Genomic DNA, 23,867 nt, shown 5'->3' on the forward strand with positions numbered 1-23,867 from the left:
CACTCGGATGACAAAAATCTTAGGGCTTTTAAAAAATCTCTTCTCAGATAAGTTTCATAGTTGGTTCTTATATACTTTGCTGACAGAAATTCTTAAAACTTCTTATAATCTTTTCTTGATTATAGCTGGTTCTTACTTGCTTTGTGCTATCTAGCCCGGTCCGAACTTTCCATTTCATAATTAATTTTTTAATGCTGTTTTCCTGTTTCATCTCTTTTCCATCCATTTGCAATAAATGAATCAACACCTTTTCTGAGTGCCTCCCTGAAGGTGTATCTTTAAAAAAATCTAAACTTTACGATCTGTAGAACTACCTACTAATGTGGCAGATTAGAGTTGGACTATTTAAAGAACTAATTGGTAATAATATGCATCGAGTACATGAATTTTTTTTCTGCACTCAACGTCAGAACTTTGAAGAATCCTTACACTGGTTTGGAGGGGTTGCGATCATGAGTTTTTATGTTTTGTTTTCTGAGGTCCACTAGCTTTTTCACAGCTTTCGAATAATGCCTGTGGTTCTTTTTAATAAGAGACATTCAAATTCATTTGGATAGAGCCAGTTTTCAGTAAATCGTAATGGATTTTTATGCGAGTTTATTCCAAATTTTCCTTTTCTCCCAGTTTCATTTATCAAGCTTGATAGATATCTTAAGATGTGGTAATGCTATGTTCTTTAGGGTTTACATCCTGTCTTAATCTGCTGTGTATAAGAAGGAGGGCAATAAATCAGGAACACATTAAATGTCACTGTAAATAGATGTGGCTTAGCACACTTAAGAATCAATATTTCTGCATAAAATATGTTAGAGATGAAAGTGTGTCTTTTACACTTGACAGATTCTGTATCTTATTCCTGCTTTACCAACGGATATGCCCTACTATCGCTAATGTGGTTAACAGGTTTAGGTTTGTTTATGGTTAAGTTAAATGTTAAGTTGCCTGTGATCATGTAACTCTGTTGTCTAAGCCATTCTTGTCCTGCAGAATTAACTTCGAGCATTTTCTGATAGTAGATATATTATTGTTAGTAGTAGGTTATATAAATGGGTAAAATAAGAGAAATGTTATTCAGCTAAAATATATGATTTTATTCTGATTGTTATAAACAAAATTACAGAATATTAGCACATCCCCCTCAAATGAGCAATAGTATTCCTTAGTGCCCTCAAATATCCAGTCACTGTTCAAATTTTCCCAATTCTCCTTTTACAATATAGTTTATTTTATTTGAGATTTAAATGAGGTTGGAAATCACAGTTGATTGACGTGCATCTTAAGACTTTTGTAATCTACGAGTGCCATCCATATTCTCCGTCTTCCCCTCTTCCTGCTCTCCCTCCCCTCTCCCGCCTCCTCTCTCCCACTCCCCACCTCCACCCGCCCCGCTTCCCCCCCACTCTTCCCCTTTCTCTCTCCCTTCCCATCCCCCTCCCTTTTACTTTGTTAAGGAGACTGGGTCATTTGTCCCTGTAGAGTCTTAACATTTAGGAATTTGCTGACTGCATTCCAATGGTCTCCTGTGTTTTCAATAAATTGGTAGTTAGATTTAGAAGCTTGATCAGATTCAGGTTTAATTTTCTTTTTGTAATGCCTTGGGTTTTTAAGTAAATAAAGCTTATCTATAAAATAAACTAAAAAAATACTAAGCAAAATTATCTATAAAAGTAGTTTGTTTCTATTCCAGTAAAAGAAGCTTTTTCTTTTTAACATTGTAGTTTTGTTTCTGTGAATGGTTTGGGCACTCTTCTCTCCCGGTGGGGAAAGTGAGCGAAATTGCAGTAAGTCGAAGGCCAAGAGCTTGCTGATAGCGTGAATAGGAAAGTTGTGATAGGAACGTTGTTCTGTTTCCCTCAATCCACAGTCTAGCACATGCATTTGGGAGCTTGTTCTTACTCGTGCAGGATCTAGGAGGGCCTTCTGTTTTAGCTAGGGTGGGCAGGGCAGGCCTCCGTGGGAGAAAACCTCTGAGCAGGGACTTGAAGAAATTTACATAGCCACATGTGTATCTTGAGGAAGAATATACCAGGCAGAGGAAGGAGCAAAGTGTGGAGGCCTGAGGTGGAAACCTGCTTGTGGTGCATGGGTATGCGGCCTGGGCAGCCGCAGGCGTGGAGGTTGGAGAGGGGCCAGGGCCACGGCCATGGTCGTGTAGGGCCCCATGTAGGGCATAGATTTTAAGTTTGATGGAAACCTGTTGGAGATTTTGAGGAGAGGAGTTCCATGATCTGCTTTAGGTTTTAATGGATCACTGTGTAGAGAATAGACCATAAAATGGCAGGAGTAGAAGTAGAGAAAGAAACTTAAGAAACTTGTGCAATAGTCTGGGCAAAATACAGTGGCGTTAAATCTGACTGTAAAGCCCAGACCCTCGGCGGTGACGTCACACCACTGCTCTAAATCCTCCCGGCAACACTGCGTGTTGACAGCTCCCATGCCTTATGTATCCTAGAATGAGGAATCTATTTCACAGATGAAAGCAGGGAAATTTTGCTTTCTTTTTCTTTTTTAAGAACTAGGATGTATATTTGTACTTCTTTGGCTACCTAGCTGAAAACTATAATCATAGCCTGCCCATAGCATAGTATTTTTAGTGCCTAGATAGTTGTATTCTGGTTTCTTCATTGTCCTGGTGTTTTAATTGCATTTACCTTTTCCCTGTGGTTTTTAAAATTTTGATTAATTCATATTTAATCTATTTAAACATTCATGTTTCTTATTAAATAAGGCAGGATATGAAAATTTACATATTTGAAATCTTGAAAGCTAACTTTAATTTTAAAAATGTTAATAACCAATCCTAGATACAAGCAGTTATGTTTGTTATAATATTTGTTCCTCACTTATTTTTTAATCAAATTTATGATATTTTTATTTTGTAAGTTTAGAAGCCAGAATATATATATTTTTTAAAGTCCTGAGATTGAAAATTAAGCATGATTTGGATATTTAGGCATTACATGTTCCTATGAAGCCATGTAGTCTTTTGGCTTTGTTTTTAATCAATTTTGGTAGTTCCCCCTTATCCACGGTTTCACTTCCAGTGGTTTTAACCGCCTGCAATCAACCTGGTCCGACAGTATTAAATGTAAAATTCCAGAACTAAATGTTCTTCAGTTTTAAATTACATGCTATTCTGGGTAGAATGGTGAAATCTCATGCCATCCTACTCTGTCCTGCCCAGGATGTGAATTGTCTCTTTGTCCAGTGTAGCCACCTGCCTGTTAGTCACTTAGTAGCCTGCGGACAGACTAGGTTATCAGGAAGACTGCGCAATACGCCAGTGCTTGTATTCCAGTAACCCTTGTTTTACTTAGTAATGGCTCCAGAGTGCAAGAGTAGTGATGCTGGCAATGAGGACATGCCGAAGAGAAGCCGTAAACTTTATCATGTGTATGAACGTATGGAACAGACATAGCATATATAGGGGTTGGTACTGTCCCCGGTTTTAGGCGTCCACTGGGGGTCTTGGAACTTGTCCTCCACAGGTGAGAGGGCACTGTCCGGTTGGTTCTCCTTTGGTCAGGGCAGTTTCATGTCTTTTCCTGTAGGTGGCGCGCACTACCCTTCTTCCAGGCCTCCTGAAGACCATAGCAGCAAATCGGAAGATGCCCCTTCCTCTGAAACTGTTCGAAATCTCTGACATTGTGGTGAAAGATCCTAGTAGAGGTAAGAATGAGTCACTTTTGATTTGTATAATTATGAAAATTTCAACTGTATATAAAAGTAGAGAAAAGAGTGTAATTATCTTTGTGGATCCAGCTGCCACTTTCATTAATTATCAGCACGTGGCCAGGCTCCTTTCATCTAAACTCCAGCCCACTCCCCCATATTATTTGAATGTAATTCCTAGACATCGTATTTCATTAACAGCCATTTTGGTATGTACTTCTGAAAGATAAAGATTACCATTTTGGTTTTTAAAATAATAACCCAACACCATTATCCTATCTGGTTATCAACTATCTAGCCAGCATTTATATTTTCCCATTTGTTTCATAAATTTAATTTTCATGATTGATTTATTTTAATCAATTCAAGCAAGGTCCAGATATTTGGTGACGATGTCTTTTTTCTCTTAATAGAAAGCAAATTTTAACAAAGGATTTTATAGCATTTTTGAAGAACCTTATTAAAACCTTAGCTTGAAAAGCACCATGGAGCCTTTCTTTCTGTCTTTTATCATGCGATTTGTATGCATATCATTTTAAGGTTCTCGATATATTGTCATTCTAGTTTGTCAGTGACTACTTACCACCACTGTTGTCCTAGTGACTGTAAATTGTTTAAACAGTTTTGTCTCTTTCAAGTATGTTCTGGACTTGTTAGTAGAGCAAGTTGCTTGGTCCAACATTTGGAACGCAGTGGTTATTTAATAAATATACATTTAGTAAGTACTTATACCTGATTGCCAAGAACGTCTATTTTATTTAGACTTCCATGTCTTATTCTGATTTCTGTGTCTTCAGACTTACACAAGTCTGACTGTTTCAAGCTGTGTATGAAGTCATGTCATGGTGAGTGGTGCCCTCAGATGACTAAACTGCTGGCATTTTCCCCTTGGTTCTCTGTGTGTAACAGTTCAACCCTAGGCAACGCGTATCCAGTGAGTCTCACTCCACACTGCAGAATTCAGAGTGTATTCTTTTGAATCAATAGACAGAAGCAGAGGCCTTTTTCTTAATTACTTCTGAAGAGGCTAATATGGCATCATTCTAAGTATCAAAAGTATCATTCTAAGTATCAAGAACTATTGGCCGTGAATCGACTCGTCTTAGGAAATAGATATTACAGTGGGTCATCCACCTTGGCTGTCTCCGTGTGGACCATCCACAGCCAACTCTCCAGCCAGGGCTGGGCCCCACTTACTCCCTGGTATGCAGTCTGCTTTTAGTTAACAGCATCATCGCCTTTCATTTGGTGCCTTTTACTTTAAAAAAAAATTTTTTTTTAATGCACTTTTTCCCTTTTGAGTGTTAAACCATCTCTTTGAGGCAGATGGGATAAAAAAGAATTATCTCCTTTTAATATATAGGAAAATTAAAACAGAAAAGAAGTTAATTTAGACTTAGAGCTAGGGTCAGATTTTTGATCTCAGTGCATTTTTCCTTAGAGGATAAAACTTCATTTTACTATCAGTCTGTGCAGAATGTTCTTGGGGTGGTAAATCTGCTATAATGGAAATCTGAATGTTTCAGCGCCAGCTATAGTTTTTTGGGTTCTTATGCCTCAGATCCTCCATTGGTATCGATAACTAAGCATTCATTATAAATTCAACGTCAGATTTTTCTGTTAACTGATTTTTTTTCTTTCATCTTAGTTCTTAGTTTTATGTTGTTTTGATCCTTGGTGATTCAAACATATTTATAAATATAGAATTAGGTTAATTACACTAGATTTCCTCAAAAGTTTTGGAATTCTTTTTCAGCTGTAGGCCTAATTGCATGGGCTCCCTCCAGGGCCATGCAGGGCTAGGCATGCTCGCAAGCAGGCAGCTGAGTTGGCAGGGTGAGGAGCAAGCTGGGGTCCCCACAGTTGCCACAAAGAAGGTTTCCCTATTGGCAAGCAGCACTTTGGAGCACTATAGGGTATTGCAGTCCTGGATAGAGGTGCCTTTATTGTTTTTCTTTTCCTCTATGTTTCTTGGGAAGGCCCAGACATAGACTTCACTCTGCCCCAAGGCCCGTGCCCGAGGATAATAACCTGCCCTGTTAAGAGAGAGCCGGTGTTAGGGACGAGTGCTGTAGGCATCGCCTAATAAGTCACCCTGGTGATAACCCCAGAAACCCAGTCCGCATACTTTTTAATTTAGAGATTTGCATTTCTGCTCCACTTTGTTTCATCGAGAAGAGTTATCTCTGTAGCAGACCTCTTTTATTCCTGTCTTTAGTTGTGATTATTCTGCTCTGTTTTCCCCATTGAGTCATTTCCATCTGATAATTACTTTTGCCTGTTGTCTTACACCATTATGGTTTATTTTTCTTTAGACTTTTCTATCATATCAGGGGTTTGAGGAGTGAAAGGAGGTTCATCTGCTCAGTAAGTTTACCATCTTGAAAACATAGTTTCGCTTTAATTTATTTGGAATATGTTTCCTCTTTAGGTAGGCCTGGATTTTATTTCATAACAAAAGTAGCTTTTCTGATGGATTATTTTAAATACGGACATGTGGACTCCCTGCTTGTCATCCGGTGTACGCAGAGGGCTGTGTAGGAGAGGCCGCAGAGCACAGCATGGCGGAGAGACTGAGGCAGAGAGCCTGGGTTGAGTCGGGTCTGCCACTCACCAGTCGCTTAACTTTTTACAGTTTATTCAGTCTCACCATGCCTTAGTTGTTCCATGGGGATTCGTTAGATTCATTATAAGGATTAAACGAAATTGCATTTGGAAAAGTTCTGCCCACATAATAGGCACCATTTAGTGTCTGCTTTTACGATTAGGGTATTAGCATCCCCTAACACCAGAAACCTAGCATCCGGGCTGATAATATTCTGTGAGGATATCTCAGAAACCTTTGCTGGCCATTCAAGAGTTAGGATTACCTTTTTGAGATTCATTTTTGGGATTCATTTTTGTCCTAATCTTTGACTTAATTTGTTTTTCTTTTTTTGCACACTAATTTTTTTTTTTTTAAGGATAGGAAAACCAAAATGTACTAATGTGGGAATTTACTTAAGAAAAACAAAAATGTTTTTTTTTTTTTCTCAGTAATTCAGCACCACTTCTTTTTAATGAATTGAGTATGTATGTTTTTACTGCCCTTCAAACCAGTAAGCATTTCTCTGTTGGATTTACATTAGCCATTTCCTCCTAGATGATGAAACTATTTTGAATAAAAAAATCTTGACCATCCATAGAGGATTTTCCAGTTAATATGAAAATGTCCCAAATTTTCATTAGTTGGGGCAATAACCAAACTACTAGCCTAACAAGGGTCAAAATATGTGGCAAGAGCGAGCAAGACAATCTCATTCGTTTCACTGGTAGAAAAGTATTTTTTAGGGTTTTTTTTTTTTTTTTTTTTGCTAGGGACTGCTTGAAGTATAAGAGACAGGCTTGAGGGAGACAGACCAGGGGACACATTTTTACAGATAGTGCTCTGAGGGCATGTGCAGGTTAGCCTGATAGTTCTGGAAGGGAATGACAATTGTCACTCAGTTGTTTTGTAACACTCAAGAAGCAGCCAGCACCTCTAGCCTCACGTCGGTTTTGTAGGCAGGCGTACCTTCCACAAGGGAAACGCAAAAGGAATCCGAACCGGATTTCAGTATGCCCCCCACAGATGTGTCTGACCCGCATTCCTGTGAGAGTGAATGAAAGACTGCTAGCCCCTCTTTCAGGCTCGACCTCATCGGACAGTTTCCCCTGCCACCGTGGACTTTCTGACCGACCGTATTGCGAGGCACTCGGCTGGCTGCCTATTCCGTGATGAGGTCAGGCACGCTTCTCCAGTAGTAAGACTTGCACATACTGACTCGCACATATTCTGCTTCTTTGAGGCTGAGCCAACCACTGGATTTATTGAGTCTTAAGATCCAAAGTTGCTGCAACATTTAAAAAACTTAGTCATGACTCAAGAGCCCGAGCCGATTTATCCCTTTTGCGGGGCAGAGTGGCATGTGTTTTTGGAATGAGAAGTTAGGGCTGTTGCGGAGGCCAGTAGACGCAGTGCCCAGGCTATCAAATTGGGCTGCCGTGCGAGTTAGTGATTGGTTCCAGTGGTTAATACTTTCGTTTTTTTTCTGTTCAACATCAAGGATAACTAAACTATAAACAAAATAGTAAAAAATTACTTAGCAAAGCAGAGGATCTAACTGAATTGCTAATTTTTATGCCCAACTGTGTTTGCAAAGTCCAACAATCTGGCTTTTTATTAAATGCAGATTGAATTCTGCCATCATAGTTTATCCCATTATGGTCACCGAAGCTGCCAGTATGCCAAGAGGCTCACTGAAATGGCGGAAGAAAACACATCTGCGGGTTTAAGTTTAAGTTTAAAAGGAACCATAGCCTGAGAAAGATGACTTAGTTTGGCTTCGTGTGGTGTATAGTGTGATGTAGATTTAGCACAAAACAGGCATCCCGTACATTTGTGGAGAACTCTGATAATCAAATTGCCATACACTTTAGTTTCAACACTACATTTAAAGAAGTTGGAGTTTTAGTAATTATTCTAGAAGGCGGAATAGGTTAAAGGCCCTTGACCACTCAGAGGGCCTCAGGTACCTTACTCGCCTTCGCAAGCACACTCACTCCAAGCCTCCACTTCCTGTTCGGACCATTCCTGCTTTCTCCAAAGCTTCGCTGGAGCCCTGGTACCGGCTGCTTGCCCTCTGCTTCCCAAATCACCGTTTCTAAAATTTCGTGTTCTCCCTGAAGTTGTTCTAAATCAGATTATGAGCCACTTCTTACCTCAACTAGTTCGAATATGGAGTCCCAGAATTTATCTTTTTTAACTTCATTCGCACTATATAGTTCAGATTCTTGTTTGTTTCTCCTCCCTGGGCCACTGGCTGCATGGAACGTAACTAATTTCACTATTCTTTTATGATTTGGTTTGGCTGTCGGTTCGTACCATTCGCGTATTTCTTATATTGTGACCTACTAAAATAGAGGGGCCAGATCATTATAGTTTTTCTATAATTCTTTGCTTGATAAAGAATTCAATAAGTGTTTTCCTTTTAAGCTTGTGAAATAATTCAGCTCTGAGAAATTGTCCATTGATTCTGCAGCCATCAAATAATGGAAGATTACCTAGCATCCACATGTGGAATGTGGTTTTTTGGAGAGAGCTTATGTCATCAGTCTGGATTAATTTAATTTTACTACTTCATATTTTTGGCATGTAGAATTTCCAATTAATAATTCAAAAAACCTGGGTGTAAGGAACATTGACATTAACAATATCTGAAGTAGCATCATTCGCATATGTGATGGCATCTTAACTGTGTAAATAACATCATTTTTAATATAGAAAGTTATTTTAGTATGTTTGGTTCCACATAGTTAAGATCTGTTAACGTGAGTATAATGTGCTCTGTCATGCGTTGCATATTATATTTTTTTAATAGATAAAAATCTGTTCCAGGTTTATGTTAACTAAATAAAGCCAACCCACAAGGATATAACTTCTTCCTTCATGCATTGAGAAGGTTATAGATTTTTCCTCACACTTTTTTCTTGGTTTGCAGCATTATTTAAAAGAGAAAAAATCTGTTTCAGTGCTGTACTATAGGTGCTTTTTAAGGATAATTGTTCTTATTTTTTTAAAAATTGAAAATGTATTTGTAATATTCCTAAAAACTTTTCATCAAATATATATTTCTAATTTAAAACTAATTCTGTCCCCATGATATTAAAAAAAAAAAAATTACACATATCCAACTTTTTCGTAATCCTACTCTTAGAATTAGTTGCCAGACATTTCCTATGCATGTCCAGCTGTATGTTTTACATTCCTTTATATAGCCATAGATACGGATAAATCCTTTTTTGGTTTACACCAGTGGAATTACGATTTGCTCTTTTTGCTTTTTCCTATGAACACATTCCGTCTACTCCATTCTTTTTAATGGCTGCATAATATTCCGTTATATGGATGCACTATAATTTATTCAATTTGTTAATGATGAATATTTAGGTTGCTACCAGGTTTTTGCTAAAATATGTCTGTTGCAATGACTGTCCTCATACTCTTATACAAATACATATTTTTAGAAAAGGACTTGGTCAGGCCATAGGTATGTACATTAAATGTTCGCTATCTTGTCAAATTCTCTTCCAAAAAGGACTTAATTTACAAATTTGCAGTCTTACCAAGAGTGTGTAGGTTTCCTGTTTTTCCATATTAGATACAAATTTTTAAGGTTTATATCTTCACATAATTTCTATAGGTTTTGTGAACCATTTAATACACTGGAATTGTTCAGGAGATATGTAAAGCTTCAGTCTTCTGGGGACCAGTATTAAAGACATTTTTTGGCAGGAATAGACTAGAAATCAGGCTGCCTCCTTTCATTTTCCAAGCTCGGCCAGACTATTAATCTCAGGCTCCATGTCAGCCACTTACTACCCCAGAAGCCTTGTTCATTTCCCGGTGGGCTTTCTCCCAGCATCTTTGTGAGAACAGAGAGGGAGAGGTTGAAGACTCTGCCCTTGTCCAGACTGTGCCGTATGTGATAGCATAACCTAACGATCTAATTTGCTTGTAATCGTTATTACTTTGGTGAAAGGGAATCGACACCAAGCAAGAGCCTCTTCTAAAAATGTGAGTTGTATGCAATAGTCTTCTGCTAAGGGACAGCGTGTACTATTCTTTTTCTCTTTCTCTTCTTAAAAAAAAACCATTCGGCATGTTCTTTCCACTTACAGAATCGTAGCCAGCCGCCCCTCGTTGGGGTGGTTTAGATCAGCTTCTCCAGGCAGTACTTTGAAGTCTGTGAAGTACATTGGTAATTTAGGCTGACATACTTGGCAGGCCCATTCAAAAAGCAGAATTGTTTGATGGCATGACACAAGAGGTCTGTTAACTGAGTTATAAAGCACTGAGTCATTTCCAGCAAACTCTAGTTTTGGCATGAAATTTAAATAGTTCTTATTTTGTGGTGTGCAGTCAGTGAACTTTGTGATGTAATTTGGTCCCTCAGTGCAAAATACTAGGAAATGGCAATTTTACTATACCTAGCAGTTTCCCCAGGGCGGAACTGAGTATGTAGTTATTTTCTTTTTTTTTTTTTTTTTTCCAATTTGGCCACCTTAGAGGGAATCGCTTTGCAAAGATGAGGAAGCAGAGTCTGGAGGGAGCGGTAGCAACTGGGGAACGCGAACGCCAGCTACTCAGCGGTGGCGGTTGGGAGGGGCTGCCCAAGTAGTGACTTTAATCTGACTCTGGTGGCGGGTTTAGTACAAAACCCTAAAAGTCGGTGGCTTTTAAAAAAAAAAAATTGCAAAATTGAACCTAAAAATATATAGCTCATTATCGTGTGTGTGTGTGTGTGTGTGTGTGTGTGAGAGAGAGAGAGAGAGAGAGAGAGAGAAACGTCCTGAAACTTTTCTTGGAAAATAATATTTTGTTAAAGTCCTGTATTTTTTTTATTGTGATTTTATCATCTCGATCATCAAAATCACTTAATTTTTGTTTTTTTAATTCTACGTCTTTAAACCAGATGTTGCTCCTCTTATCAGAAAGGTAAGTTTTACATAATTTTGAGATCAGGAAATAAGTATTCCAAGGCAAAGGTTAGCAAAATAAAGCTTCCAGTTTATGTTGCTAAGCTCTCTGAATGGCAGCTTTACTCTTGGGCTCTTCTCTCACAGCAAAAAATGCAACAACAAAGTCGTTTCAATACGCGTCTGTGTGTTAAAGTGGAAGCATGTGACACCGACAAATGGGCACCACATGGCAGAGATGCCCAGGGGCGAGGCAGCGTTATGAAAGGGGTAATTTAGTTCTGTTTCATTTCATTTTTTTTCCCTTCAAGGAGTGGAGAGGGGAGGGAGAGAGGGAGTGTGTGTGTGTGTGTGTGTGTGTGTGTGTGTGTGTGTGTTCGTTCCCACAGACGAGGCAGCCCCTCATTCTAGTTTATGCACGTGGTGGTTTAGTGAGGTTTTTATGCCTGCCTAATTTTAATATTAGTCTTTATTCTTACACTGTCAGTTAAAGCTTTCAGATACCAGATTTCTTTATCCTTGTAAATGGAAATGTAGGGAGTGACAGTAGTCAGTACTCCTTCGCCTACCTCAGCTAACTCTCGTGCTGACTTAGAACGTGCTTCACTGACTGGTCTGGCCTTGTTAAGTAGTAATTGGTGTTTACCTCCCTTTCCAGGCTTTATTCATTTATTCAGAAAATAATTGTTGGGGGTTTAGTCTGTGCAGACCCTGGGCTGGCCTTGACCTTTACCCTCTAAGGAAACCTAGTACTTGGTGCCTTGGACAAAGGTACTAAGAAATGTTATATGGCAAGAGAACAGTTATTTCTTCACGTGTGTTCAGGAAGCATTTAACTTAGAATACATTTTCCATGAGTTACAATACTGTTGATGGCTAGGAAACTTTAGTTAACTGACTTCTAAAAATAATTTACTCCAGTTGCTCAACTAGAATTCTTAAATATGAAGACTTTTGAAAACTCAAGACATCTGTTTATTATATCAGAAACATTTCAAGAATGCCCATCTTTGGCTATATTAAGTAGGTATATAGCCAAATATAGTTTGCTATATATTATTCGCCCTTACATTATTTGTTTTCGTCTAAATCCTCTGGAGATTTAGAGATTTTATCTAAATCCTTTAGCCATTTAGAGATTTCCACTGTATAGTGGAAGGGCATGGGTTTTAGAGTCAGATGATCCTGGTCAAATCCAGGTTTTATAACTTATTAGCTATGTAATTAATTACAATTAGCTCCAGCCAGTTGGCTTCACTTTGGGCAAAATCTTTCTGAGCTTTTGTCTTTCCATTTTATTTTTCCTATTCTATTTTATAGGGATAATAAATCCTATCTTACATGATTGTTTTGAGAATTAAGTAAGATTACAGATACATTGATAGATAGGTACTAAGTACCTGGTGCCTGATAGATAATCAGTTTCCCTATTCCTTTTCACCCCATTATGTTACTTTTATGTTACTTTAGTAGTTAAGTGCAGTGTCTTAAAATACCCGTGTGTTATTTGGATATCTGGAAGGTAAAAGGCATTTTATATTTTGTCAATTATGGCAATGGGAATTGTTAATCAAAAACTTCTGAGGCCAAAAGTTTTTCTGAACAGAAGGACTTATTGAGCCATAGCCAGGTAAAGGACCGGGTCCTGGGACGTGCAGTCTCATCTCGCAGCAGCAGGATGAGGTGGAGAAGACAGCCATGTCTGCCATCCTAGGACTGATGGGCTCTGATACAGTAAGTTAGGAGACGAAAGATGTAAGTTGTTTTGAAAGGATTTACGTTGACTATGGTAAAGAGGGATGGAAAAGGAGATGCGGGGGACAGTTCTGGGACAGGTGTATGGTCCATTAGCAAAGTGTAGTTGCTGTTTTTGGATTGAATGTGAGCAGCAGTCTGGAAAGTTCATGCGTAACCAGGCTTCTGATGGTCAACTGTTCTCCCTGGGCAATCGAGGAAATAGCCACCTGAAAGTTAACATAGAGCTTCAGTGTGCTTTCAGGGATGTCAGTGGTCATTTGTCGGCTTTGGCTCTTTGGCTGTTCCCTGATTAACCTCTCATCTCTTCCAACCACCCTCCGGCCTGCTATAATGTCACGTAGGGCATCTCAGAATAAATCTGTGGAAGAATTGCTCAGTGCCTGCTAACATGAAGCAGCTTTTCATTTTCAGTTTGTTACCCCAGATAGACATTAATTCGTTCTTTCTCTTTTCCTAATTCGAAAAGCAAAATGCAGTCAACATTTATTCAGTGTTTGTGTTATAGCAGTAGTCTCTTACAGAATTTATTACAGGGCCCCAAGTGTATATACTGGTATAAAGTTAAATGATCACCATTGAATTTGAGTGTATCTTTATATGCTATATGCTTTTAAAATTTTTTTGTATATATTTTATTATTATTATTATTTATGCCTACAGCACCTGGTATTCCTAGGTAGTCTCCCATCCAAGTACCAACCAGGCCCGACCCTGCTTAGCTTCTGAGATCAGATGTCGGGCTTGTTCAGGGTGGCATGGGCGCAGACCATGCCGTGGCTCCACTGGGGCGTGAACCCAGGACCTTCTGCGTGTAAAGCAGATATACTGCCACGCTATAGGACCACGTCCACTACATGCTTTTTTAAAAAATTAAATTTTAATACAGGTTTAGCTTTTTGTAGCCACACTCCAAGATACAAAATAGTTCTGTCACCCAGAAAACCCTTCACGTTGTTTCATAGTGGTCACGTTTCTCTCCCGTCACCTCATTAACCCTAGGCAAACCACTGTCTATTCTCGGTGCTGTAGCTCTGCCTTTTCCAGAATGTCATGCAAATGCAGCCTTTTGAGACTGGCCTCTTTCATTCTGCGTAACACCCTTGAGAGTAAATTGTCAAGTCTGCAGTTGGTTTGCTCCTTTTTACTGCTGAGTAGTACTCCATCATGTGGATGAACTACAGTTTATTCAGTCACCCATCAGGATTCATCTGGATTGTTGAAACTTTTAAAAAAAACATTATGTTTTGTAAGTTTTGAATTTTACAGTAGAATAATATATATTAATCAAGGAAAAAATGGAAAAATAGATAAAACTTGGAAAAATCCCTGCCCAAACATAACCTCTGTTAACATGTAGGTGTATTTCTTTTCAATCTTTTACCTGTTTATGGAGTTTTTTGGCTTATGGTTATATTTTTATAGAGTCGTGATTCTTATCTTCATATACTGCTTTTTTTTTCCTGTTTTAATTGTGAAGAGTGTATATAACATACGGTTTTATAAGATTGCTATAAAGCACATACTGTGTAAGTGTCCAAATTAAAAAGCGGAATATTCCTAAAGCTTCTGATACCACCTTCCCCGTACCTAGAGCAAGCACTGTTCTAACTTCCGTGATAGTCATTCCCTTCTTGGCTTCCTAGTTTTCCAACCTATGTATGTTCTTTAAACGATATATAGTTTTGACTGTTTTTGAAGTTGCTGTTTACTATTTCAAGTATTTGCTCTAGCTCTGTTATAACAAATCTTCATCAAGCTGCTTCTTAGCCATGCATTATTCTGATGAGTATTATCCTGTATGTAGCCATTCCCCAGTTCAGTTGGCTTCTGATTTCATTATTGGAAATACTGCTTTATGTAGAAATAATGTCTTTGTACTTGAAGCCTTTTTTTTGTATTTAGGATTTTTTTTTTCTTTGTATTATGAATAAAAGAAGCTTTAGGGTTCTGATATATGTTGCTGAATTATTTACAGAGTTTCACCAATTTATACCACTGTGAAGCCTTATTGTTCCTGGGCCAGCATCGAGGGTTTTCCACAGCTCCCCCGAATCAAAACACCTCAGAGGGTTGAAAAACCATCTTATCTTGCATTCCAAATGGTTCTCTATGTGTTTACTAATCAATTTTCTTTTTTGTTGTCTTTGCCCAAGTTTGCTTTGGGGTAGACCATATTCTTAAGTAATGGTCAATGTAGCCATTTTTTTTTTTTTTTTCAGATGTAGGTGCAAGAAACTACAGGCATCTCTGTGCTGTTTATTACAACAAGACTCCTGGGTTTGAGATCATTCACGGGCTCCTGGACAGAGTCATGCAGCTGCTTGCCGTGCCTCCCGGTGAAAAGAAGGGGGGATACGTGATCAAAGCATCAGAGGGTAAGACAGGCCAGCTGAACCCAGAGTCAGTGATAATGAGATGAAGAGGCCTAGCCCCATTTTTGATAACGCTTTTTTTGTTTTGTTTTGTTTTTGTTTTGTTTTTTGTTTTGATTTGGGGAGAGAGGTGGGAGAGCCTCATTTTAATTATTTGTTAGTATTTTCTAGAAAATATCCCTTTTCCCACCCACATTTTATGGAAATGCTTTTCAGAGCCGTCACAGCACCGCACAGTATGCCTTTGTTACATCTGAGCGTTGGTAACCCCTGGTTATTGTCACCTTTGAGCCGCCAGCACCGTGGTGAGCCCGGAGTTCAAACTAGAAACTAAGAGAACTGAAACTGATGATTTGGACTCAAAAGCTGTGTGTTGGAGGCCTTTAAGGCAAAAGAAAAAAAAAACACCTCAAAAGTTATTCTGAAAGACTTTGCATATGTGAATCAAGTCATAAAGTAGACCGAGGAAGGGTGGGAATCCTGTGTAAAAGTTCAAGTACAGTGTAGTCTCTGTCGGAGAGTTTAAGTTAGGCTAACAAAATGGGATGTATCTACTCCTGATATGCTAGTTTCTTGTCCAAGGAGTTCTGAAAGTTTTGTTTTTCGTATCCTTGTAGCTTGAAACTGAGTTTATTTGGTTAAGCAAGAGATTCAGAAACAACTTGAGAGAAATATCTTACCACTCGTTTTTACTGTTTACCTGACAATTTTTTATAACTGTATTTGGCTTTTCAAATTTCTAACAGAACATTCATTTTTTAAAAAAGTGTCATTTAACAGTTACTTATAGTCGTGTGAGGTTTGGGGGGACATGTTTTTGTTTTGCCTTTAGGTTTATTTTAGCTCTCAGAGATTGTTTTTCTTCTGTTGTTAGTTCGTTTTAACTTTTGTTTTTATTTAGAGACTTCTTTGAAAATGCAATATCCCAGAAATATTTGGCTCTTTTTATGTCGAAGATCTATGGGATTGTCTGTTTCCAAAAAGTAAAATTAAAAGATTAAATGTCATAGGGAGTTACTGTTTTCTACCACTCTCTTACGAGAAATAACCAGTGAAAACACGTGTTATGTTTATAGAATTCTAGAGTTTTAGAACTTGATCTGGAGGTTCATCAGGTCCAGTGTCCTGAGCTGACAAGTGAAGAAACCAAGGTGAGGCAAGTTAAGTGAGTCAGGGTAGGTCATAAATGTACTCGTTAGGTGTTACTGTATGTAACAGCAGCCATTTAAATAACCACTGTGGGTACCTATGGTGCAGGACTAAATGCGCATATTTATACTTGGGGCCTTTGCCTCTCTCTGCGCCTTCCACAAGGCCAACTTGCCTGCCTTCATTGTGCCTTTTACTGTCTAAAGCTTTGAGGCTGAAAGTTGTCCAAAAGAAAGGGTTTATTGAACCATATAGCAGCCAGAAAAAAAGGACTGAGTCCAGTCTAAACCATCAGCAGCAGGATGAGATGGAGAAGACAAACGTGTCCATCCTTCTGGGGTTGTCAGGGCTCTTCTACACAATGCGTTGGGAGAGGAAAGATGGACGTTATTTGGAAAGACTTTACACTGGCTACACATGAGGGGGTGGGAGAAGGCGAAGCAGGGCGAGTTCTGGGGCAGGTAGGCACGTGATGCTTTTGGATTGGTCATGGGTGACAGTTCGGAAGGTTCATGCAGCAGGAAGATGTGGTGGCATCTATTGGTCAGTTATATTTTTAGCTAAGAACTGAAATAGCTGCTCGGAAGTTGATTCAGAGTTTGAGCATGCAGAGGGAATGTGAGCCGTCTTCCGTCGGTGTCGGCCAGTGGCCGTTAGCTGATGAACTCTCTCGCGTCTTCCTCCCACCAGCACTGGCCAGGTCATTTTTCTCAGGATGCTTTCAGTAAGAGCCATCACGCCGAAGATAATTAGTGTCATTATAAATAATAGTTCCTCATCTCTCTTAGAGATCTCTAAGCCTTTTGGTTATCTAATGACAAATACAATTACCCTGTTTTTTTTTTTTTATGGTCAAAGAAATCAAGGCCTAAAGAAGTGGCTTGCAAAATTAGTAGCGAAGCTGGTATTATTAATTCTTCATCTAAAATTCCATATATGTATATATATGAATATCATATCTGTATCATATAGATATTTATCTAAGTAGATCTGTAAACATAGGAATTTGATTGCCTGGGCGTATTTAGCTACTTTTGTTTTTCAAATTTATATTTTGCATGTAGCTTTTTCTGCTAAGGAAAGGTTTTCTGCGTCTCAAAATGAAGAGTAGAAACAGATTAAGCACTACCGTTTCTTGCCATTCTTGATTACTGAGTTGTCTTCTATTACTCTGGCATATGGCTTTACCTTTTAATAATTAAAAATCCCTGGCGGCTTTGCGGTTATAATTGAGCTAAGTCCGTTCCCCAGAGACCCCCGCTAATGTCAGTCCACTAGCAGTTCCCCCCGACATCTGTGCGTCCGGTGAACATGGCCGGCTTCCTTCTGTGTGCCTCGGGGGTCGGGGAGGGATACTTTAGTGCAGCGAGACTTGACGGCCTCTGAGAAACTCTGCCCTGTCTATTATAAGACAAATCTGGAAACTTATTTGCTTGATCATCATATCAGTCCCAAGGAGTTCTGTTGTCGTTGGCGTGTCGCCTTGCTTAGTCAGGTGGCAGCCCTCGGCAGCGCGTGGACTCTGCAGAAACACTCTTAGGGCTTCGATCGCAGGCAGAGCTAGAAGCTGGGGTCGCTTGGTCTCAATGGTTTTCATTGGCTGCGCACCCTTGCGATTTAGATCATAGGTGAGGTACGTCGAGTTGCCAATAGAATAAGGTCAGCTGTTGAATGGAAAAAAAGAAAGAATGTTTAGCTTTTTAGCAACTGTAGTGTTTTGAGGGTTTCAAAAGGCTTCGATCAGAATGTTTCAGTGGCATTTGATCAGATTATTACAGCATATGTATATGTACTTTTTCAGGCTTCTTCCCCTTTGTTTTTGTGGTTTGTTGCAAACTGAATTATGTATGTTAAAATGCATTTATTCTTTTCAAAAACCACTTCTGGGCAAGGAGAATTCTCAGCATTTTTGTGTGTAAAACAATGATGTGGGTCCTGGGCGGAAATGGCGGCCAAAACCTTCCTTGTAGGAGGTAGTGGGTTTCGTGTGGGATTGGCCACATGGACTCGTGGGTGCATTTTTTCCCCTTTGATTTTTTACCTATTTCAGTTTTCTCTGTTTACAGTTCTACAGAAAATTTTAATTTAACTTGAGACAAGATCCCTGATGGAGAGACAAGTTTTAGAACTTTTATTTTTGACAATTCTAATTTCATGCTGCTCAGAATTCATTTTATGAACTGAAAAAAGAACCTTGTAAGTAAAATGCACTTTTAGTCCTGCACCATATGTACCCACAGCGGTTATTTAGATGCCTCTGTTACAGTAATACCTAATGATCGCTGACTGGACCCGTAGGCCGTGACCTTTTTCCTCTCAGGACACCTGTGGAAGATTTCAGATGAAAAAAAATATGGACGAAAGTGTGGTGTTTCTTCCCTGGCCTTCCCACTGGTTCTTAGTGTAATATGAACTTGGAAATACATGAGAAGAATACATGCCAAATAACCTGTTGAAGTCAAGGTGCTCCGTTTATGGTTTGATTTACACATAAAGTTCTGGACTAGAATAAAGGGGATCTGCGTGGTATATCCAGTCAGTCCATCAACAAAGACATCATTCTGTTGAGTTTCGGGTTTACGGAAAGAAGGTTTCGAAATTTTTAAGCTTCCTGACCTTAATACTCTGCAGAAAAGAGTCTTTTCTTCTTCCAGTTCTCTGTTTTTGTGTGTGTTTGAGGTAACCTTTCAAATACCACAATTTTGTTACCTTCTTTGAGGTGATTAAAAGACTCAAAGCAAAATTAAACACATCAGCAGTGATCACCGCAGTCAAAACAGTAGTGTAACATGGGGCCCTAGTGTTTATAAAAGCTTCCGGCAGTTGTCACATGACTCAGCCCCGGACTGTTTTTAAGTGTGCTCATTGTTCTCGCCCACTTTCACATGTACAATGCAAAGCCCTCGCCACTTACCATTCACTAAAGAGTGAACATTTCCATGGGCTTGGGGGGCAGAGGCGGGGGGAGGTTACTTAATTGACATTTTTGTACTCAGCAAATTAGAGTGCTTCTCACCAGGTCCCACTGGAGTGACTTGATCAGCTCACTTTCCCTTCTTATAGAGATTGTTGTAACACAGTTTCTAAACCTTTTAAAAAATTATCCCTCCCCTAAGAACATTTTTAGACTTTTTCCCTAATTTCTCCTCCATAAATATTTTAATACCAGAAATATACCACATATTTATTATGTACTATATTTATAGCTGTGCTTTATACATAAAAAGAATTAAGTATAAACTTTTTTAAAATTCAATTCAGGTTTAAGAATAAGTAAAAAATTTTAAGTTAAAAGTTTAATTTAAAAACTATTAACATTTAACCATCTGCTGAATAACTTTTAATGTTTGTTTACTTAAATTGTATATCAAATTATATATCCCAATTAGCAATTAATTTAAATGCATAACAACTGTAACTAAAAAATTTTAAAAATCATTCAAAACTTATTTTTTCAGCAAAAGTAAAACAGCCGAAAACTTTAGTTTCTTAAAAATAATTTTATTGGATTTGACTTTTCCTTGATGAGAGAAAATAACTAGCTATAGTCAGATATTTTCAGTGTTTTTTTTTTAGTGCCGGATGTAATTAGTGATATATTGAATAACTTTTTGAATTAGAAACTGGTTTTATTTAATTCTCAAAGCCTGAGCCACACTCTTGGGATCAAACCTAAATAACATCACAAGGCAGCCAATGGCAGCCCCCAGGCCACCTTTCAGCGTGACTATGCAGTCGAGAGAAAGTCTTCTGGTCACTGAATCACAGGCATCTGCGCCGTCGTCTTGGTGCAGCGATCTTAACGGATTTGCTGTGTCTTCCATGTCCATGCCGCCCCTGTGATGCCCGAGTGAGGGGAGCTGAGTCCTGAGGAGTGAGGTTTTGTCAGGGAGGGTTCAGCTGCGGAGCGCTGCAAACCGTCGTAACGTATAAGAGTTTTTTCATGCCCCTCTCTCTCTGCCTCAAGAATCAGTTGTCACCCTACTGAGAATGTGTTCTGTAACTGAGTGCATTCTTTGGAGTCATTCAAATTTAGCTATATGTATTAGGAAAAAAGAAAAATAAGATAAAGGTATTCGTATTCACTACCTTGTGCTCCTTTTTATCCCAAACTAGACCTTGGCCTCCACTGTCCTGTGGAAAGGGCCAGGGCCCGAATACAAAGAGACGCAAAAGAAGTCTATGTTAGCTTGTTTCAAGGGCCCAGATCCTGAAAGTTTAGAGGATTTGAGGGCGGTTTTCACTGCTTAGTTTCCGTCTTACGCATGTAAGATGCTTTCACGTCCTCGGGCACTAGCAGGTTTGCAGATCAGTGACCCTTCGGCGACACCCTGATTTTGTCTGCACGGCAGTTTGTGGGTTAAGAACCACTGTGCTGTGAATCCCTACAGTGTGATATGTTCCAGTAAACTAAATGTCAGCCCTCTGAGTGGCCAGTCTAGCTCTAATCCAGAAGGAGCAAAAGGACGAGCGGGTAGATAGAAAAAGCAGGTGAACATACTAAGTAAATCCCTAGTGGGGCCGATGAGTGTGGAGCATCCCCCTGTGCACACGGCCACTCAGGATAAAGGCCCGTTTCCCTGGACGGCTTACTCTGGCTTTAACGTGCGGAGAAGTGAACATCTGTCTTTTTAAGCCACTGGGTTTTCTTTCTTGAAGATGAAACTAATCGTAATTTACAAGTTATATTTTAATTTCTGCCTGCCTGATATCCTTGGCAGCATTAAAATGCTGCCCTTCTCTAAGAAAATCGATGAGGTTAACTTCTAAGTTATTTTAAAATTAACTCTTAATAGAATCATTTACTCCCATTTCTTTACTTTCACTCTCTCGCTCAATCCCTTTACTTTTGACTCTTGAATTGTAAACAGTTTTGATGGCTCACTCTCATATTCCCATATGCCGTGGTTTTATTCCAGTGACCTTTATGTGTATTAGCTTCATGTTCATACTTGTATCTTATGCCTTTCAGGCCGTGTTTTCTTAACCACTGGCATTTATTTCCACTTTACATCTTTACAGCTAATAAGGACTTTGGCTATTCCCAGGGAATATGTTTTAGAGGATTGACTTTTAAAATGTCTTCTGGAATCCCATTAAAAACAAATTGTATATATACTTTTAAGTAAGATTTGAACAAAGGGTCTCCTGTCTTAAAAAAAGTTTGAAACCCACCCTTATAGAGAATCAGGAAGTCCATGAATGCTACAATGATGATGATTAGATATTCTCACTTTCTCTCATTAAGCAGCAATTAGATTTCAGGATTTGGGTGTTTTCCAGGTCCAGTTTAATAGAACACCAGGTACTTAATGGCGTCTTGTACTTCTGCATACTTGGAAATTAATAGTAAATGTTTTTCATTAACACTGACTTAAAAGAGAAAATCTACCAAAACATTGATGATTCACCTAATATTTCTTAAGTTCTCTTTGATAATCGAGGAAGCGTTAATAGTAAAAGTTAATATGATATGGCAGTGTTGTTGTTGTTGTTGTTGTTTTAAGTCTTATCAGCTCCTAAAAGTCCTCAATACAATTAACTTAGTCACTTAAAATAATATATGATATCTAGTACTTTGCCAGAGTAAGGTAACAGAATGATATAGATGAGAGGGTGTTGCATTTCCAAAAATAATAAGAAATACCGTGACAGAAAAAAAACATGTATGCATGTGTTTAGGTAGGTGGATGGATGGATCTTAAGGAAGGGAACGATTTATCTATTCAAGTGTCCTTAAAAACATTCAAAAGAAGAAAAAGAGTCAGTTCTTGAGAGAATAATTGGGAGTGATTTAAAACAGATAACGTCTCATTTCTTTTGAATTAGATGTGTTTAAGCAGATAGGTTTATTGAATTCACCAATCTGCAAAATGTCCTTTTCCCCTTGGTGTAGTTACATTTAGTACTTCGTTTTCACTCAAGGTGTAGGACTAGGGCAATAATTTTTTTTACTATATATATATATATATGAATTGGATTGGAGCATCCTTTAAGCAACTCCAGTAATGTAAAACCCATTTTGTTAAGTAAAAATTTTTTTGAAAAAGTCACAAGCTTACTAAAAAATGCTAGTACAAAGAACTGTTTCCTGAAGTATTTGACGATAAATTGCCACCCTGAATACTTTAGGGTCTATTTCCTACAAACCAGGACATCGTCCAACATAATCACAATGCAATCATCAAAATCAGGGAAATACCATTCATGTTAGTCCTTGGACCTATGCAGGTTTTATCAGTTCTTAATATCAGAACATCACTTGTTGCTTTTAGCCGTCATGTCTATTAGTTCCTTTCTGAAGAATTCTAGAACCGTCTTCCGTGACTTTCATGATCTTGAGGCTCTTGAAGATTGCAGTGATTTTGCAGTGTGTCCCTCACCTTTCGGTTGTCGGATGTTTCCTTCCCACTGGATTCAGGTTACGTACGTGTGTTTGGAAATAATGCTGTCTCCCCAGTGCATTCTACAGAGTGTCCTGTTCAAGACACACAATTTTCATTCATCTCATAACTGATAGTGTTCACTTTGATCACTCGATTAAGGGGGTGTCTTCTTTACCATAAAGTTAATTTGTTCTCCATTCTAATAAAACTTTTATGAGAACTTTGAAATTATGTACATGTTCTATTATAAATCTGGCTTCCTATTTCTTTATATCAGTGTAGACTCTAAATATTTCCTATTTTATTCAATGTATTTTAATACATTACAGTCATTATTTATTCTGATGCTGACATCGTCCCCAATTTGGCCAGCGAGTGGGCGTCCCTTCATGCTGCTTCTAGGTCTTTTAACATGTTTCTATTATTCTTTAGTATTATTAGCAGTCCCTTGCTTTGGGCACAAGAAAATATACCAGGCTTTTCTTGAACTTTCTACTGCTCCATTTCTCCATCCAGATTCCATTTAGTGGGGAATGGTGTCTAAAAGCCAAGATTTAGGGTATGTTTATTGCTGTGAGAGGCTGAGAGTTGCTATTTGCATGTCCATGTGTGCCCACACACACACACACACACACACACACACACACACACACACTTACTGACTCTACATCTATATATATTTTGAAGACCATAGGTCCACAGCAGCACCTCCATTCCAGCCCAAGCCCAGCCTTTCAGGGTTCATCCCTGTTTTCTCCCATTCATATTTATATCTCTCTTTTCCAACAGTGGGAAACTTGGTTCCCATTATTCCTAGTTTACTTGCCTGATCCATTGCCCTGCTTGTAAACTAAACTCCATCTTCTCTCCCTAATGTCTACCCCTCTCATCATTCTCAGATGCTGCTCCTTGGGGCTGTCCTCTGCTTACCTGTGGGTATCCAGTCTGACCCCGTAGGCTCAACACTCCGTGCTCACTTTTGGTCCCTGATCTGGGACACACAAAATCCCTACCTATCTCCCCATCCCCAGCC

At 38.8% G+C, this 23,867-nt stretch overlaps 1 protein-coding gene and 1 pseudogene across 1 annotated transcript in view; one reads left to right on the plus strand and one right to left on the minus strand.

Annotated features, from left to right (window-relative positions):
* Positions 1–23,867, plus strand: part of FARSB (phenylalanyl-tRNA synthetase subunit beta) — a 57,653-nt gene that overhangs the window by 21,904 nt on the left and 11,882 nt on the right. The window contains exons 15-16 of the mRNA XM_016156742.2: positions 3,552–3,669; positions 15,147–15,302. Coding sequence (XP_016012228.2) covers positions 3,552–3,669; positions 15,147–15,302 — 274 coding nt within the window. The remainder of the gene's footprint in view (positions 1–3,551; positions 3,670–15,146; positions 15,303–23,867) is intronic.
* Positions 13,579–13,694, minus strand: LOC118614257 (annotated as a pseudogene).

The sequence above is a fragment of the Rousettus aegyptiacus genome, unplaced genomic scaffold, assembly GCF_014176215.1.
Source record: "Rousettus aegyptiacus isolate mRouAeg1 unplaced genomic scaffold, mRouAeg1.p scaffold_m13_p_2, whole genome shotgun sequence".
Taxonomy (NCBI): domain Eukaryota; kingdom Metazoa; phylum Chordata; class Mammalia; order Chiroptera; family Pteropodidae; genus Rousettus; species Rousettus aegyptiacus.